Genomic DNA, 20641 nt, shown 5'->3' with positions numbered 1-20641 from the left:
CTTTACCAATGCCTTATATAGAGGCACCACCACCTCCTTAACCCTATATCAATGTACTTTTTATCATAGCAGCAATATGATGAGCAGTCTTTGCAACACATGCGATGTGTGCTCAGAACTTCAGTCCACTGTCCATCATCACTCCAAGATCCCAAATCTCACTTCCTGAAGTACAGCTCCACCAATACAGTACATAGCCTTATATCTCTGAATCCCAAAGTGTAACACCTTGCATTTGTTAACATTAAAATTGCAATCCCACTCATTTGTCTCCAAGTTGTCTATTCAAATCTTCTTGTAAAGAATTAGCATCAGCACTATTCCTGATAATTCTACCTAACTTTGCATCATCATCAAAATAATTGATGATCCCCAGTCAATTCACATGAAATATCATTAACAAACAAATTAAACAGTAGGGGTCCAAGAACAGAACCCTGAGACACATCACTAATCTTTCTTTTCTGAGATTGTTCCATCATATTCAACTTGCTGGTATCGCTCAGAGAGTCAATCTCTGATCCATCTAAACAATATACTATCTAGGCCAATCCTCTGCAGCTTGTATACAAACTTATCATGTGGTAAGTCTATCAAATGCTTTTGCAAAGTCCAAGAATATCACTGTACAGGATTCTCCCTTATCTAACACATTCGTCACCTTATCATAAAACATAAGTGGATTGCTAAAATAAGACATGCCCTTCACAAACCTATGTTGACCATCATAGAGAATCTTACATTCATGAACCCAATTCTGTATTCTATTTCTAACCAATTTTTCCAACACTTTGATCATAACTACAGATATATATTCCGGTCTATAACTAGAAACTTCTGCTCTCGAACCATGCTTATGGAAGGATATTATTTTGCCTTCTTTCCACTCCTTTGGGAATCTTTCCCACTGCAAGACTTTCATTAAATAACTAGGACAAGGTATTGGCTAACTCTTTTGCACATTATGTAAAAATACATGGTGTGTCATCCATTGCCACAGCCTTATTAGCATCTAACCCAGCAAACACTTGATACACCTCTAATTCTTTCACCTTTAATTCTCCTAATTTTTGCCTCCCTTCTACATGTTGCACAGCATCATTCACACCACCATGATATACACTGATGAAGTGTTCGTTAAATAATTCCAGTATATAATTTCTTCCTTTCTTCATGCTACCATAATTATCCACCAGAATTAGCCTGCAATAATTGGTTTTCCTCTTGCTTGTCACATAGCAGAAAAATTCTCTTGGATTAGCTTTTTCCTGACTGGCCAATTTCCTCTCATATTCTATTTTTTCTTTTTAACAACGCTTGTCACTTTTCTGACCTGCACCAGCATTGCTTGTGTCAGATACTGCCTTATCATTTCCCATGTACTGTCAACATCTTTTCTACAGAATTTATCAGCCCAATGTATCGATGCTAGTTGACTACAGAGCTTCTGATAATCACTCACCTTATAGTTCCACAGACAGACCTTCTTGATAACCTTTTCCTTTCTGTTGGACTACCTTCCAAACCAATACCTCATGATCACTTTCACCAACAGGTAGCAGTGTTGTCACCTCATTCACAACTAACCTGTGAGGATATCACGAAATCTAACACCAATAAACCTCATGTTGCTTCCATCACATGCTGCTTTAGATAGTTATCCTGCAGAAACTCAACAAATTCACTCTCCTTGTTACTATACACTATCTCTTCTTTCCAATCCACATTCCTATAATTAAAATCTCCCATTAGAATCATCTTCCATTTTACTTGCCCAATTAATTTGTCTAAACATTTCACAATTAATACTCTCCACATTCTCTGGCCTATAGCAACATCCTATTAGATATACTGTTCTACTGATCTCAACTTCACACCAAACAGATTCAAAATCTTCACATATGATAATATTTTCCACTTCGACTCTTGAAGGACAATTCCTCTGCTACCATTAACAATACTACCCCTCTTCTCTTCATCTTCCTATCCTTTAGGAAAATTCTATATCCTATCCTTTCAAGTCCTGACAGTATATCATCCTTAGTCAACAAGTTTCAATTATCCAATTATTTTGAGCATACTGATTCAATCAATGCTACCAAACCCTTTTATTTCTGATACTCTGTACATTAGTATACAAGCATAACAATTCTCCACTCTTTGAGGCCATTCATCAACACAATCACTCTTTACTCTCTCTGCTATAGTGCACTTCTCTCTTTGTTCTGACCATTCCCCATTTCCCTGATATAAGTGCAAAACGGTGATGATAAGAATTTATATTCTTATCATCACCGTTTTGCACTGCATCACTTTACTCTGCTATAAATCACTTCCTCACCTTTGTATCCATCCTCTTCCTGTCCTTCCACAACCTGCTTCTCAACCTCTCTCTACCTTTTAGTGGTACTAATTTTGTATGAATCCTATGTACTCTTAGTAAACAAACCATTCCAAATGACCAACAACAAACTCATTCAAATGCATTCCATCAGCTTTGAACCATTCTAACTTCCATTCAAATTCATTCCATACATTCACAAATTGAACATTCTCTGCCAGACATAATTCAACCTTCTTGTCATTCAGTATCATTGCTCTCCTTCTCAGTTTGCTACTGTCATATCTGGGCAAATTAAAATAACAAATTAACCACTTTCCCAATGACACTATTATCCTTCACTTCCTGCAAAAACTTCTTAAAAGCCTTTTCCACATTCTTTGTTTCACTATTCAAGTCGCTGTTTGTGTCCACCAACACCACCACTAATTCTGATGCTCATTCCTTCCTTCTATGCAAAGCATCTGATATTTGTTTTATTGTACCACCTGTAAAACATGTCTTGTACACTTTATTTTTTTACCACATCTTCAATGATTGATTCATCATATAAAGCAACCCTATCATTCTTAGATACCTGCTTCTTATTAACTTCCTTGTCATTTACATCAGTTTTACATTATATTCAATAAAAACATAAAAAAAAATGTTCATTAATATTTTAAAATATTAAAGAAATGATTTGTTTTGCACATCCACTATGCTATCATACAATGTTCTCCTATTTGTATCATATGCATTATGTATACATGATGTATTGTTTGAGTAGCAATAAATGGTACATTACAGAGCTTTCGCTTGTGAAATCTGATCTGTGCAGCTGGCAAACTTAACCATGAATAACTGCACATCAAGAACACTCAACATATAGTGAAAACTATGCAATCAGGTTTTCTTATCACTGATCTAGTACTAAATACTGCCTTACTACCTTCTGTTTTATATATATATATATATATATATATATGTGTGTGTGTTTCATCGGACTGTCTGACTTCTTCAGGCATGGGAACATAGAAAGCAAGTTAACACTATAAGAAACATCATATCATTATAAAACAACTATTATAAAATCAGTTAGCTTTGAACTGTAGCTACAGTCCGTGTTGAAGTTTAACCTTCAGTCTTTTTTAAATCATTTAAACAACTTCTACCAAGATATCAAATTAACAATGGAGGTTGAAGAAAATGGATCTCTTCCCTTCCTGGACATAAGACTTACTAAGTCATCTGATTCTATTAAAATATCAATCTTTAGAAAATCTACACACACAGATAGATACTGGCATGCGTCCTCACATCACTATCCTGCACAGAAAGTGGATATCATCTCAACCCTAGCATATCGTGCTAGATCTATACTGTCAGATGATGAAGATCTAAAAAATGAACTACAACATCTACAAAGAACCTTCACAAGTAATGGCTACTCGTTGAAAACTATTAATAAGCATCTATACCACTGCCATCAAAACAACTCAAGGTTATATCTTCTTACCATATATCGACTTGCTCTTCACGAAACTAAGAAGAATTTTAAGAAAGTTCAACATAAAAACCTGTTTCTCTATTCTTCCTAACCTAAGATCGATTTTAAGCAAACACAAACAAGCTCACAACCACCTACAATTCCCAGGAGTGTACAAAATCACGTGTGACTGAGGGAAGCAATACTATGGCCAAACTGAAAAATCCATCCTCCTACATCTAGAAGAACATCAGAGAGACATGGCCTACAAAAGAACTAGAGCAAGTACCCTGTCAAGCCATGTACAGTTTTCAGTAAACACAAATGATGAAGGCCATCAACATGAGATAAACTGGACAACCTCAAACCTTCATATATGCCGTGACGAGGTGGAGCGACGCATAGTCAAGTCTAAGGAAATTGTTATGGACCCTCATCACATAAATAATAACCTCAACAATAATCTACCAGACTCTTTCAGCTCTGCTATCCGATATTGGCACACGCGTGAAATCAGACGCACGCAGCTACTTAACAATAGAACTTCAACACGGACTGTAGCTACAGTTCAAAGCTAACTGATTTTATAATAGTCGTTTTATAGTGATACATGTTTCTTATAGTGTTTACTTGCTTTCTATGTTCTCACACCTGAAGAAGTTGGACAATCCAATGAAACATGTTGCGTTTTGAATAAATTTAATTGTTATTCTAGTCTCGGTTATAGTCAGTATATATTAATATGAACATATCCCAGTAGTACTGAGTTAATACTACAAATTGCTATATATGTATATATATATATATATATATATACATATATATATAATTGAAATTAGGATTTACTCGGGATGTATACATTTATAAAAATAAATTTAACTGACTAGAACCCGAGAAAGTATAACAAAAACTTTTAATAAATCACGACTAGTTTCATCAGTGCTCCAACTTCTTCAGGTGAGAAAGAAAAAACATAAGACTTATATAAATAAGTACCAACAGATGAAGTTCTGATTCTTCTTAAGGACAAAGTTTCTAAAAAAATGTTTGCTCTTCTAACTCACTGCATCAATTCCGGCTATTTCTGCTGTGAAGATAAAATATACAAACAAACTAACGGGTTAGCTATGGGCAGCCCTCTATCCCCAGTCTTAGCTAACATTTTTCTAGAAGATTTTGAAGAGAAAGCTATTTCTTCAGCTACTTTAAAACCTAAACTGTGGCTATGCTACATTGATGATGTCTTCCTTATCTGGGGACATAGTTTAGAGGAACCGCAAACTTCCTAAACCATTTAAATAATCAACATCAGAACATTAAATTCACATCAGAACTAGAGATTAATGGCATTTTCCCTTTCTTGGATCTAAAGATCAACAGATTACCTGACTGTCTTAAATTTTCAATTTTTCGAAAAACCACCCACACCGATAGATATTTACATGGCCCTTCTCATCACTTTCCTCCTCAGAAACTGGGCATCATCTCCACCTTTGCCCATCGAGCAAGATGTCTCACTTCCACAGAGGAAGACCTTCAAACAGAGCTTAACTTCCTGAAAAACACCTTCTTAAATAATGGATATTCATCTCGTAACATCACTAAAAGTTTGAGACCACGCCAACATCCTCAACAAGAAGATGATTCCAACCCTATCACTCATATACAGTTACCATTTATCAGCTCTCTTACCCCAAAACTATCTAGGATTTTGAAGAAATTCAACATAAAGACCGACTATACTACTCTGCCAAAACTTCGTTCTTTTCTGAGTCGACCAAAACACAACCAACTGCATTTTCCTGGTGTTTATAAAGTTTTGTGCAACTGTGGTTGACCTTATTTTGGCCACAGATAAATCCGTTTCATTTCGTCTTCAGGAACATAGACATGACATCTCTTACAGCAGAACACGAGCAAGTGCCCTTTCCAGTCATGTCCTCTTCTCGGCAAACTCTAACCTTGAAGAACGGCCACACCAAGTTGATTGGGAACGCACTACTAATTTATATATATGCAAGGATGAATTTGAAAGAAGAATTATCGAATCAAAAGAAATAGTTCTGGACCCTTCACACTTGAACAACAATCTAAGCTACAATTTGCCTGATTCCCATAGTGCAGTAATCCAGTACTGGCGCTCTAAAATTAGCACTCGCACACATTCAACTTATGCCAACAATAGCATGCAGTCACCTATTCAAATATGACTGTTACTATTCTACTTCTTTTTATTAAGCTGGAAAGTCGGTGTTTTTTACCTTGTTATTTTTATATGTCTTATGTTTTTTCTTTCTTACCTGAAGAAGTCCGAGCACCAATGAAACTAGTTGTGATTTATTAAAGGTTTTTCTTATACTTTCTCGGGTTCTAGTCAGTTAAATTTATTTTTATAAATATATATATAAAACAGAAGTGTATATATATATATATATATATATACAGGATGTCACGCAAGAAGTAATTTTGATAGAAAACACAGGTTTTTAATTAAAAATTGTAATTTCTTATTGATTCATAAAGTATACAGTATAGGGTTATGCATGGAATAGCATATCGGGTAAATGGCTTCCATGGCTTTGCTGGGCATATATGCACTCTTTTGTTGAAATTTTCCATGACTGTTTTGCATAAATGTTTTGCCTCAGTAACTTGCTCACGTTTTATAACACAGTGACGGCTGAACTGGATAGGGGTAATGGATTTACAGTAATACTACTGGACCTTGGCAAGGCTTTTGATAGGATACCACATAGAACCCTAATCAGTAAACTGGAGCAGATGGGGATAGATATAGGGTTGGTGAGATGGATAGGAGGGTGGTTGAAGGAGAGATACCAGAGAGTGGTTTATTCAGGAGTTGAGTCTAAAAGACGGCTTGTGACTAGTGGAGTGCCACAGGATGTTGGATAGAGCAATTATGAGTGCACAGGATGTCAAAATTTTACAGGATGATTTGGAGGACTGGGCTAGGAAAAATGGATGTCAATTTAATGTGGCAAAGTGTAAGGTTATGCACTTTGGGGTGAAAAGAATATCAGCAGTATATTGCATTGGTGGAACCGTACTCCAGGAGATTGATGAGGCCAGGGATTTGGGAGTGTTGGTGAATAGGAAATTGAAGTTTAGGGGGGCACATTGCAAACGTGACTAAAACAGCTCACCAAATCACTTGGCTTCTGAAAAATAATTTAACATGCAGAGACAGACAAGTTGTTGTTCCTCTGTATCGAGCCTTGATAAGACCTCATCTGGACTACTGTGCCCAGTTATGGGCACCAGGGTTTCTTCGTGATGTGGAGGAAGTGGAGAGGATCCAGAGACGAGTGACCAAGATGATAGCAGGTCTGTGGAATGAACCTTATGAGAAACAGGTTGCAGAAATTGGTCGACAGGCGAAGGAGGGGTGATATGATTGAGACATTCAAATTACTGAAGGCATTCAAATTATTGAGACTTTCTATAAGATTGATCCAGAAGATATTTTTGAAAATATAACTGGTGGGAGGACTAGGTGCCATGAATGGAAGCTGGGCAAGAGTGTGGTTGACAAGGGTGTTAGAGCTAGGTTTTTTACTTGGAGAGTAGTGAATGAGTGGAATAAGCTTCCAGAGTCTGTTGTGGGTGCTACGACCATGAATGAGTTCAAGGCAAGGTATGATAGATACTGTGTGAATGTCAAATAGTTGTTCTTGCCATGATGTTAGGGCCTCCCTCGATGAGTCTGTCGACTCCTTGGAGTTGCCCGGAACAATAATAACAATGACAATATATGTGGCTGAATTTCGTTGATACAGCGCTCAATTTCCTCCTTCAAGGAGTGGGTGGTCGTGGGCTTGTTGGCATAAATCTTAAACTTCAAAAAAACCCCAAAGCAAAAAGTCCAACGCTGTTAAGTCACATGATCTGGGCGGCCAATTCTGATCACCAAAACGGGAAATTACACGACCAGGAAATGACTCATGAGTAATTGAATTGTTTCTCGGGCTGTATGGTATCTGGCACCGTCTTGTTGAAACCACATGTCGTCCACATCTATATCTTGCAATTTAGGCACAAAAAACTGGATTATCATGTCGCGATAGCGAGCACCATTAACTGTTATTGCCTCACCAGCCGAATTTACGAAGAATGGACCGATGATGCCTCCAGCCCAAAATCCGCACCAAACAGTGACACGTTGTGGATGCATTTGTTTCTCAACAATCACTCGTGGATTTTCTGAACCCCAAATGCGACAATTTTGTCGATTAACGAAGCCATCAGTATGAAAATGAGCCTCGTTGCTGAAGATGATTTTGTTCGAAAAATAAGCATCCACTTGTTGTTGTTGTTCCATAATCCATTCAACGAACTCTCTTCGCTGTGTGTGGTCATTTTTAATAACCCTGAACTGTCAGCTGTCACGCTGTCTTTTTTTTCTCGTTGGCAACACTTTACCGCACAAATGCCTCTAAATTTAAATCTTGCGTGAATTTTGGGATGCCCTGTATATATATATATATATATATATATTATTATTATTATTATCTTAGACCTCCAGGGATTCAAGGACTCATCGAGGAAGACCATACATCAACCAAACCAGCTGTCATACCTTCCCTTAAATTCATTCACACTAGATGCACTCACTACCCCAAAACACAAACTATTCTACTCGCTCACTGCTCTCTGGCAGAAAAACCTGGCTCTTACCAATTTCTTGACTGTTAACATACTTAACTTCCATGGATGGCTCCATGATCTCTCCCCACCTTAGATATAACAAAAAATTGCATCAAACGTTATCCTATACACCAGTGTTTCTCATGTTTTCAGACTTAAATTAACCAAATAAATCTAAATATTTTAATTATCCAAACAAAACAAATTAAAATTGAATAAGTAAAAATTATTGAAATAAAATGGATACTTAAAAATAGAAGTGGCAGAATGTTCATTCCATGAATATTCTGCGACTATTTTAATTTGTAGGGGCAGAATAATGAGTAATAAAAGAGGGGTGAAGTGAACAACAATATGGTTTTATTACTTCAACCTTCCCTTGCTGTTTTGTCAGATTTGAAGTGAACGTGTTATCCACATGACCACATTTCAACTAATTGCTTGCTGTTTATTGTTGAAGGTTTTCCTCTTCAACCAAGGCTCAATATACCTTCAGAAGTGCTAAGTAATACCTGGACAAAGTGTGTTGTGAGTTAACCCCAGTATTTATATATTTTTTGGAAATCACGCGACGGAAAAATAAAAGCAAGCTTACAATTGAGTTGAAATGCTAACACTTTTCAACCGAATTCCAATAATATGTGAAACTGCCATAACAAAATTCACTATATATATATTTCTTAGTTTTAACACGTTTACAAATTTTAACATGTTTGGTTGAATGTTATTGCTGTTTTGCGGTGAGCGAACTCACACACATCTACTTAATAACAATAGTTTTTTGCTAGATACTGTGTTTACCGGTGCAACATATGGTTTTGCTCGAGTCTATACAGCATAGTTTCTGTATGAGGAGACGCGATTCATTAATTAGTGTCGTTTTTATTCCAGATGTCTCTAATTGAACTATTTGTTGAGAAATATATTACACAGACTGCTGTTACCTTATTCACTGACATAATAAAAGTACTTGTTTTTCTTGCCTCTGTGATATAGTGGCTGGGGAGGGCGTGTTGTTTACCGCGGGAGTAAGTTACTATTGTCCTGCTCTGAACGTGCTTCAGCTTTTTTTCATTTGCGAGGTATATACGAAACTTTTTAATTTCTTTTTTAGAAAAATAAAATCGGGTGCGAGTATGCGAGGGCGAATTATATTCGAGTAAGTATGGTATTTCAATTATCGATAAGTACATTGGTACCTTCTTTAAATGGAAAAATAACTAAGATGACAGTGATAATATAAAACGAGTTTGTAATAGCAGTTTGTGTGTAGTTTCTGAAGAGAAAGAGGTCGGTAACGAATCCACAGAATTCCCATCAGTTGCAATGCAATAATATTAATACGCTGAATGAAAGGAAAGATTTGCTGACTTGCTGGACACTCTACCAGTGGATCGCATTCAAAGGTAAATGCAATTAGCTATTTTGTAGGAACATTTTTCTGTTTTGTGACTTTTCTCCCTTTACAGTAATTATGCCTAGATTATTGTGTTATCATTCAACAACTGTTTACAGTTTTGAATGTGTATATAAAGTCAATATCGACAGTAGCCTGATTATGAACGCATGATGAAAGGCACAGGGAGGTTTGGAGCTTCCCCGGATAGTATACAAAGGTAAATACAATTGGTTATTTTGTATAGAGCTCCGAAACTTATTAGTTTAGAATTTAACCACTGGGAAAGGGTTTGTGTCCACCACCTCAAAACTATGAAACAGAATTTGGAAACATATTTTCCGAATAGCTTTTATAAGAAATTTCGGTGAGTTCATGATCCATTTCAGGCTTGCGGTCATGAGAACCACCTTTCGTTATCGAAAAAAGAACAGCTAATTGAGCTTTCGAGTGACAGTGAGCTTAAAATGAAATTCTGTGATTGTGGTTTGGCTCAATTCTGGATCTCGCCTTCAGTGAAAAGTGAATTTCCTGAATTATCTGAAGAAGCATTGAAAATCGTCATGCAGTTTTCTACAACCTATCTTTGTGAAAAAGGATTTTCATTACTCTTTCAAATAAAAACAAAATACAGAATTTATCTTAGTGCGTGTGTGAAGATCTTCGACTGAAGTTGACCAGATATCCAGCAACTCTGCAAGGCCGAGAAACTCGTCCATCTCATTAAAAGTAAATACTAACATAATTATATCATATTATTTATTTGTTTAATAAAAATTAAAACTTTGTTCGATGATGATACACTTTTAATCGTTTACCTATAAGTTAATTATGTTTCCATATATATTCAAAACATGCTTTTAGATTTATTATGTTATAAATGGTACAGTTTTTTCCCAAATGTTGGTAATCCCCACATACGTTTTTTTAAAAATTAAATAACTTAGTGGTCCATAAAATTGTTTTAGGCATTTTACTGTTCCTTGTGCTTAGAAACACTGTTATACACCCATTCAAAAGTTTATAAACCTTTATCATATCACCTCTCTATTTCCTGTTAACCAGAGTCTGCAATCCACATACTTGCAATCTGACCTCATAATATAAATCCCATTAACTCTTCTTTGCACCCTTTCCACAGCTTCTTTATCCCCTTGGAATACGGGAGACCAAATCTGAGCACAATAATCTAAGTGTGGTCTTATCAAAGCTTTATAAAGAGGCAAAATGACTTCCTTATCCTTACATGTGAAGGTTCGCTTCAACATTGCAATTATCCGAGTTGTATTTGCAACTTTTTGCTACGAGACCTTTGAGCTTCAAATTCATATCTACCAATATGCCAAGATCCCTTGCCTCTGAAGTTTCTCGTAGCATAATCCAGCTTATATAATATGCCACTGGAAATCTAATCATGCCAAAGTGAATAACTTATGCTTACTAACATTAAATTGACAGCCATTTTTGTTTACCCAAATTTCCAACCTATTCAAATCATTTTGTAAGTGCTGGATATCAGTAGTATCCCTAATTGCCCTGCCTATCTTCGCATCTGATGTTAGACCCTGCCTGATGTCATTAATGTATTGACTGAATAATAATGACCCAAGGACTGAACCTCAAGGTACACCACTGATCACCTTAAATCTGGCAGATTCACACCACTATATACCACTTTTTGATATCTGTCTGTCAACCATCAAGTGATCCAAGTCATCATCATCATCAAATTCCTGCCATGTACCCTCAAGGGGTGTACAGGATATGATAGTACTACATGAAAAAAATTACATCATTATTAATTTCCTATCTACAATTTTCCTCCAAATCAGTCTGTTACTTGTCAAGACTCCGACATTATCAGATCTTATATTTCTATCGTCTAAGGCACTTTGTACTGTATCAATCCACCTATAACTTGGTATCTTCCTCTGGGTCGTTTTGCTGCCAACCTGGCAGAGAACACTTGTTTTGCTAATCTTTCCTCGCCCATTCTGTTTAAGTGACCATACCACCTGAGATTAGCTCTGCTAACACATTCCTAGATGCTGACAATGTCAAGTTCTTTCCTAATATCCTCGTTTTTAATATGATATTGCCATTGATGCCATCTGTTCACGCCTATAATCTTTCTCAGGACTCTCATATCTGTGGTCTCTAGTCTTTGGTCAAGTGTTTTACTTCTGACCCAGCTCTCAGATCCATAAGTTAAAACTGGTTTAAACACTGTCTTGTATACAGCTAATTTAGTATTCCGACTAATTTCTCTCTTATTCCATATGAATTTATTCAATTGACTTCCCACCATACCAGCTTTGCTGATTCTGTTGTCTATTTCTATATTTAATTTACCATCTTCAGTAAAAATCATGCCTAAATAGCTGAAATATTTTACTTGTTCCACAGGTTCTCCATTCACAACACAGTTGACACTTTCAATGATTCTGCCTATTTTCATTGTCTTTGTCTTTTTATTGCTGACCTTCATACCATATCTATTACAACAGCTATTCGATTTAGTCAGAAAATCTTGTAGACTTGTAGCAGATTTATTTAGAAGTATAACATCATCTGCATAAAGCAAAGAGCTGACATTAAAATCTCCAATTTTGATATGTTTAATACCACTTTCCATCATAATATGATCCATATAGATAATGAATAACAGAGGGGATAATGTACATCCTTGTCTCACACCAGATTTAACATTAAACCATCTTCCTGTACTTCTTTCAATTCTAACTGCTGACTTACAACTCAAATAAAGACTAAGTATTGCTTGATATAATGCCCCATTCACACCATATAACTGCAGCATATTGAATAGCTTCTCTCTTGGCACCTTGTCATATGCCTTTTCCAGATCAACAAAACTTAAATACAGATCTTTGTTATATTCCCATGCTTTCTCGACTATTTGTCGTAAAGTGAAGATCTGATTCTGACAGCCTCTATTTGGCCTGAATCCAGCTTGTTCTTCACCAAGCTTTTCTTCCACAATTCTTCTCAACCGTTTCTCAAGTATACTCGCATAGATCTTGCCAGGAACACTCAGTAGGGAAACACTTCTGTAATTCTCACATTCAGTTTTATTTCCCTTTTTATATATGGGTGCTATGAGAGCTCTACTCCAATCATCGGGAATTAGTCCCTCTGTCCAGGCTTTCTGTACTATGCAGTGCAGCCACTGTAAGGCCTTTATACCACCATTCTTCAGCATTTCTGGTCGAATATCATCTACTCCTGCTGCCTTTCCACATTTCAAGCCTTTGATGGCTTTTTCTACTTCAAGTATGGATATGTATTCCTGACGGCATGCCTGGTCAGTGTTTTTTTACCACTGTGCTGTCATCACTGCTTGTTTCATTTAGCAGTTTTTCAAAGTAATTACTCCATACTTTGAGGATATCTTTTTCTCCCATTTTCATGTCACCTTTATCATCTCTAATTCCTTTTACAGCACTCTTTCCTCCATTCTTAAGCTTCTTCAACAACCTCCAGAATATTTTGCCACCTTCTTGATATTTATTTTCTACATTCTTGCCAAAGTCTTCCCATGACTTTTGTCACCAGGGAGTTCCAAAGTTCCAAATCAGAACTCCCTGGTGGACACCAGGGATTTCTGATTTTTCTATCCTTGCAGACAACCTCACTACATGCCTCTCTGGCAGAATCAATCAATGTTTTCTTCAGAGTTTGCCACTGAATCTCCAAATTTTGATTCCTGTTCTCAAACTCTTTCATTTTTTCTTCAATAATCTTTGTGTATTTCAGTCTACAGTTCACATCTGAGAGCTACTCAACTTTTTTTTGCTTTAAAACTTTCTTACATGTTATTCTTTTCAATATGAAATTCAATTTTATCCTGCTCAAGACTAAATAGTGATCACTTCCAATTTCAAATCCTCTGTACACTCTGGTGTCCTGCACCAGGGAGAAAACATCACTATCAACAATAACATAGTCAATGAGACTGTTCTTATTCCTAGGTGAAGTTGTGCACATTTTTATGTTGGAACATGGTGTTAGTAATAACCAGTCCATGTCCTGAGCAGAAATCTAACAGATATTTGCCATTAGTATTAGCTTTGCTCTTTTCTCCAAATTTTCCCAAAATATTTTTGTATGTCTCACAATCATTTCCTACTCTGCTATTTAGATCCCCAACAAGGACCAACTTTTCATTTTTCATTGTGTCAGTTGCTTTTTCTAAAGCCTCAAAAAATTCCTCTACTTCTACCTTAGTAGAACCTTCTGTGGGACCATAGGCACAAATAAGTCTCATTGTCCAGTTCTCCATTCTCATATTTGCCCACATTACTCTACTTGAGACTGCCTACCATTCAAGAAGATTAGCCTCGTATTTTGTGTTGAATACTATGGCTACTCATTCTTTTACTTGATTGTCATTGCCTGAATATAACATTTTGTATTTATTACTCAGAAAGATCTCACCAGTTTTGGTCTTTTTTGTTTCAGTCACCACTATGTCAAGTGATCCAAGTCAAGAGTTTATATTCCAATTCCATATTCTCCAGTTTATGCAACAGCCTTTCATGTGGTATCCTATCAAATGCCTTAGCAAAATCCAACGTTATCGTAGTGTATCCATTCCCTTTATCTAACTCGGCCATAACATTGTTATAAAATATGAGCAAACTGCTAAAACATGACCTTTCTTTAGTAAAACCTGTGCTGCTCCTTGCAGAGTATAGCTTGCTTGTCTACCCATTTCTGCATGCAAGTGCTTACCAATTTTTTTAATATCTTCACTACCACACATCCGAGATACTGATAAGTCAGTAGTTAGATATCAGTTTATGCACTACCACCCTTGTACAATGGAACTATCATGCATTCCTTCCATTCCTGAGCTGAGACTCAAATTATACCAACATGTGAAAGGCCTAACCAATTCAGCTGAACATTCTTTAGCAAACAGGCTGATATTCCACCTGTCCCTATAGACAAATTCTTATCCAGGTTATGCAACAACTCTTCAATCTCATTTTCATACAAATCTAACTCTTCATCCAATGTAACAGTAGAACATTTTATAATAAAGTGACAACAGATTTGAATAAAGGTAATAGATACACCATGATGCTGCTCAATTTTGCCAAGGCAATAATCCAGACTATAAAAACTGAATGGGAATTGATATGAGGCCAGTAGCATGGATAGGGACCTTCCATAGGGATGGCTGACAGACAGACACCAGAGAGTAGTATATGGTGAAGTGAAGTCTAGAAGAATGATGATGATGATTAATGAAGTATCTCTACTTCGCTAGTCCCATTAAGCAATGGTTTCAGAACTAGGGTCACTACTCTTTAATTTGTATATCAATGACATAGGGTAAAATTCAAGAGGGGATATTCAGTTGTTTGCTGATGATGAAAAACTGGGGAGAGCAATAGCTGATAAAGATGATGTAGATATCCTGCAAGATGATTTAAATAAATTTGCATTGTGGGCAAAGGATAATGATTGTCAATTTAATGTTGAAAAATGTAAGGTTATGCACTTTGGGTTGAAATGGTTGCATATGGTGTATCATATTGATGGTATTGGTTTGCAGGAAATTGATGAGGCTAGGGACTTGGGGATAATGGTGGACAAAAAGTTCGGAGGGCATATTGCAAAAATTGGTAAAATAGCTCAACTAATTACTTGGATGTTAACAAGTAAAGATAAGGAAATTATTATCACCTCTTTATGTGCACAGTTTTGGTCGCCTGGTCGAGAAAATCCTGAGACAAGTGACCAAGATGGTGACAGGTCTGTGGGACACTCCTTATAAGTTGAAGTTTGTAAGTTGCAAAGATTAGTTGATAGGTGGAAAAGAGGGGACATGTAGTAACTTTTAAGATATCAAAGGGGTTTTATAAAATTGATGAAAGCAAAATTTTTCAATATATGACAAATAGAGAACTAGGGGCCATCCATGGAAGTTATGTAAGAGTGTTGTTAGTAGGAGGTATGCAGACCAGAGTTTGTGCATGGAGAGTGATCAGTGAGTGAAATGGATTCCAAAATTGGTTGTGACTTCCCTGATGGTGAATCGATTCAAGGAGAGGTATGATAGGATTTGTGTGTATGATGGTTGATCTGGGTCTCCTGTGATGAATCTCCACACTCCATAAATAATAATAATAATAATGGGTTTAGGTTTTCAACAGAAAAAATGGTCTGTGTACGCTTCTGTCGAAAACACACCCTTCACCCAGATCCTCAATTAAGAATGGGATGAACTGTTATTCCAGTAGCAACAGAAGCCAAGTTCTTGGCCCTCATCTTTGACAGAAAGCTCACATTCCCTGCCCAGATTTGTCAACTAAGAGAAAAATGCAAGAGGACTAAATCTTCTACTAAATGGAGTGCAGATCGATCATGTGCTTATATGTTGAAAGCTGGATTATGGGTCTCAATTGAGTCTATGGTTTTGCAAGGCAGAATAACCTGCAATGGTTAGATCCCTTCCATCATCAGGGTATACAAATAGCTATTGGTGCCTTTCACACATCACCCATTCAAAGTCATTATGTTGTAGCAAATGAACCAGCTCTATCACTTAGTTGGAAACAGTGGTTTCTTAATTATGCTCTAAAGATAGTCTTTTCCAGATCATCCTAAATGAACTAGTCTCTTTTCTCTGTGTTAGAAGGCTCAATATCACATGTTAGACTGTCATGTGTCCTTTTGGTGCTTGTTAAAGAGACTTAAGCTGTTCGAATGAACGTTGACAGCACTGCTACACTAAGCATAACAGCATTCCTCCATGGCAGATTTGCACTCCATCCTGCAACCTCTCGCTTTGTCAACCAGAAGTCTCCATACTCCATCATCTGTCTACCTGCAATTGTTTAATACACACAGAGCAGTCCACTCTGATTTCTTTCTCATCTATACTGATTCAAGAACTGTGCTGCTGGGTTTCCTGCCATCAATTTCTCCAACCAGATCCCGTCTGCTGCAATAATTATAAAGCAGAGTTGCATGACATTCAGCTGCACTTGTGCACACTATTACCAAAAGTGCATAATATATAGACTTGTTGAACTCTTTAAAGGCTATTTTCTCTGCTATTTATAATCCACATCCAGTGCTGTGTTAGATCTGTTGTACAAAATGAAAAACCTTAATTTTGATGTTTGGTTGTGCTGAATTCCCAGCCACACTGAAATTAGGAGAAATGAGACTGCAGATGCAGCTGCTAGATCAGCACATACTTTCTCCACGTGCTGTTTGATAGTACTATATACAGACTACAGACAGTTTATAAGATCAAAGCTAATTATTCAATGACAGTCATCATGGCAGGAAGTATTGGCAAACAAATTAGTGATATTAAGCCTGAAATTAAACACTGACATTCTAATCAACATAGAAAGAGGAGAGAGAGGAAGTTATTCCTAAAAGGCTCTGCATAGGTCACAGTCATCTTACATATTCTTATTTACTGAGGGCTGATGATCCAGCTGTGTATGAAAAATGCAATACTTGTCTTACTATTTGTCATATTCTGGTGAAATGCCAGTACTTTACATAAGAGAGAGAGGAATGAAATTTTTACCTATCTAGCCAAGTCATATACACTCAGGCAGATGTTATCAGGCTCAGAACTGCATGATGTTTTTAATCTTTTACAAAGAATACATTTTCACAAATACATCTGACTGTAATCTTATTTATATGCAGATACTGCATTGCTTAACTTAATTTTTGTATGTACTTATTTATCTTTGACTATTTATGTGTTGCTGTAATCTTTGCTTTTCTTGTGCCAATAGACCATAAACTAACTAACCAACCAATCTTGTATAAGCATTCAGTTGCAAACAAACTTTCAAGAGGCAATCATATTATACCAATCATGCATTATTTCTATATAAAAATAATTAACACACTATCAGGAACCAGCACCAGAAACTCTTCCATGTTGATGTAGCCTGCATTGCTTTATTTTTTATGGTGACAACCATCATTCTCAACACATGAATATCTGGGCAATGTGATATATTTGCAATTAATAATTAATGTACTATTAACCTATTACAATGTGCATAACATGGTTATGTGACCAGATGTACAGCATTTACAGGTCCTGTACAGCATTAGTATGTGTACGGCAAAACGTACAGTATTTGAAATATTTTATTCACCTTAACAAAAAGAGTAAACTATGAACATATATTAGCTGTTTATTCTGAGGAACTTTTTTATGTAAAATTATTTTTTGATTATAGGCCAAACTTTTAAAGAGTATTTTCAGTTGTGAATAAATTATGGACTGCAAAGAAAACACAATTAAAACTTGAGACAATAAAGGCCATTGTTATTGTGAAATATAATATGGTTGATTCCTGTGAAGATTTTATGAGTGAAATATCAGAGAATGATGAATTACTGAAAATAATTCATTCCAAAAAATATGTTTAAACTGTTCATTTGGAGAGTTTTTAATAGATATTCATTGTATAAGACAAATAAGTTTTGTGTGATATTTACTTTTGCATATATTATTAAGAATTTAAATAAAAGTTGCCTTTAATAAATATCTATTCATTGTATAAATAAAATAAATAAGTTTTTTTGAGATATTTACTTTTGCATCCATTATTGAGAATTTAAATAAAAATTTCTTGGTAGTTTAGCAGTAACAATATTATTAATTAGTAATAATAACACGAATAAAAGCAGAATATTTATTAAAAAGGTATGATTATGTTTCTGTTGGGATAAGAAGAAATACAGCAATTTTGGAATATATGCCTGGAGGGAAGGCAAACCTGCAAAGCAGGAAACAAAAGTTATGCAACCAGTGGAACATGTCCAGCACTGATCCTTGGATAATCTGGTCACTATATAATATGGTAGCAGTTTTAAATCTGGATTTTACTTGTGACATTGTTCTCTTGTGCATCATCTTGCACATGACAACATTTTTATAGGTGGCATATGATAATGTGCAGAGCTTTTCTTTAAAGTTTCAGAATTTTTGAGAATATATTTTAAAACTTTATTTTTCCAAAGAGATTAATGCTTTTGTTAGTGACTTATCTTTTTCTGCAACCACAGTGCAAAAAATAACATAAGGTTGTGGGGGGGGGGGGGTTCTGGAAAATTTTTGATAAACACACACACACACACACCTAGAACAAAAATGATTAAAGCAACGGATATAACCACAAGAAAAAACATATCTTAAAACCCCTTAACTCCCATGTTTCATCAAACTAATAATTTGTTCTTTTTCTTTCTTGTGGTTATAGCAGTTACTTTAATATCTTTTGTATTCTACGTGTTTATCAGAACTTTCCAGACCCTCTCGTGATAGTATAGTCTGTGGAATTGATGAAAAGAGCGTATTATGTCCATAAATCGAGCTTGTTCTTCTTCATGAAGAACAAGCGTGTGGAATCGGTACCATATACCACTTATAGTTCTTCATTAAAGCATGTTACCAATCCTTTGGCCTATTTTTACATCATATGAAATGATATAAAACAAGTCAAATTATATAATTATCTGAAACAACACAAATTCATTTTTCTCATAAAATAAATCAACGTTCAATAAACTAAAACTGAAAAATGGGTTTACCTTTCGAAACTCATCTTTACATGGAGGTGTTTTTAATTTATACATAGCACGACGTTCTATTAAACGATTGCGACTAGGAGATAACGCTGCCATTTCGTCTCCGAAAAAACTGAATAGCTACAAATTTTTTGCTATTATTATATTAGGAGCACTTAATATTATACATCAGTAATACCATAATTGTTATACTGAAGATACAGAAGCTACAACTTATTATTTCACTTTCATCTATTTACACCACGATACCACAGGTTACCGAATTAAACACCGCTCACAAAGTTCCACAAGAGAAGTAACATCAAACAAAAATAATAATAATTGTTCGAGTTTAAAGAATAGCTTATAGTGGATAAAAACCTATGGTTACATGGAAAGAATGTAAAAAAACAAAAAAAAAACGCCACGCCCGTTGAAATGCGCTAATGGCAAATAAAAGTGAACATTATAAAACTATAAATAGTAAACCACGCACTAATGAAATCTAAAACGTCAGTTTGCGATAGGAATCAAACTGCAGTAATAAGATCGGCTATAGTTATTTTGGGGTCATTCCACTTTAAATGCGAAACGTAGCATATCAGGCAATTTCTTCCCTTCGATAACAACAACGCAACTCATAAAATTGGCGCTCATTACAGTATTGAATTTTACCAAAAATCCATTTCCAAAATCGGACTCTTTCCCTTCCAACGGGCGGTTCGTTAACATGGCAGTCTACGGGAGACCGGTGCGGACGCATTTTTTACGTGAGAGGTACCTCGTCTTCGTTCGCAACCGGATGGTGTTCGGCTTCATTTTCTCGCCAAAGACTGTTAGGTTGGTTAGGTTAGGTACTAGCGCGATGCATTCCTCCTCCTCTAAAGCTTCTGCGTCACAATGACGCAGGGAGACGAGATGCCTGTTCACACATCGGTAAGTCCGCAACGGTCATCACAACGGTATGACTTCAAGTAAATTATAACCAATTAAACAATTTTCATCCAATAAACTTCACATGGGAACCAGAAGCCAATGGTGTTTTAACTTTTCTAGATAAAAAAATTACTAGAACAACGGATGGTCTCAAGATTTCTATCTTTAGAAAGCCAACACACACCGACAGATACCTATCGGTGATACCTAGAGACCTGCATGCTTCATCTCACCACTACTCCGCTCAGAAATT

General features: G+C 36.0%; 1 protein-coding gene across 2 annotated transcripts in view; it reads right to left on the bottom strand.

Annotated features, from left to right (window-relative positions):
* Ripalpha (RPA-interacting protein alpha) overlaps window positions 1–20293 on the bottom strand; it is an 81611-nt gene extending 61318 nt beyond the window's left edge. The window contains exon 1 of one of the 2 annotated variants that reach the window (XM_090400580.1): window positions 19477–20293. In XM_090400580.1, coding sequence (XP_090256706.1) covers window positions 19477–19569 — 93 coding nt within the window. In that variant the 5' untranslated portion in view covers window positions 19570–20293. The remainder of the gene's footprint in view (window positions 1–19476) is intronic. The other variant, XM_090400579.1, reaches the window with a different exon arrangement.
* Window positions 20294–20641: the final 348 nt, after the last annotated feature.

The sequence above is a fragment of the Typopeltis vanoorti genome, chromosome 11, assembly GCF_054136105.1.
Source record: "Typopeltis vanoorti isolate ZY-2024b chromosome 11, IOZ_Tvanoo_1.0, whole genome shotgun sequence".
Classification (NCBI taxonomy): domain Eukaryota; kingdom Metazoa; phylum Arthropoda; class Arachnida; order Uropygi; family Thelyphonidae; genus Typopeltis; species Typopeltis vanoorti.
This window is presented reverse-complemented; position numbering and strand designations above follow the sequence as displayed.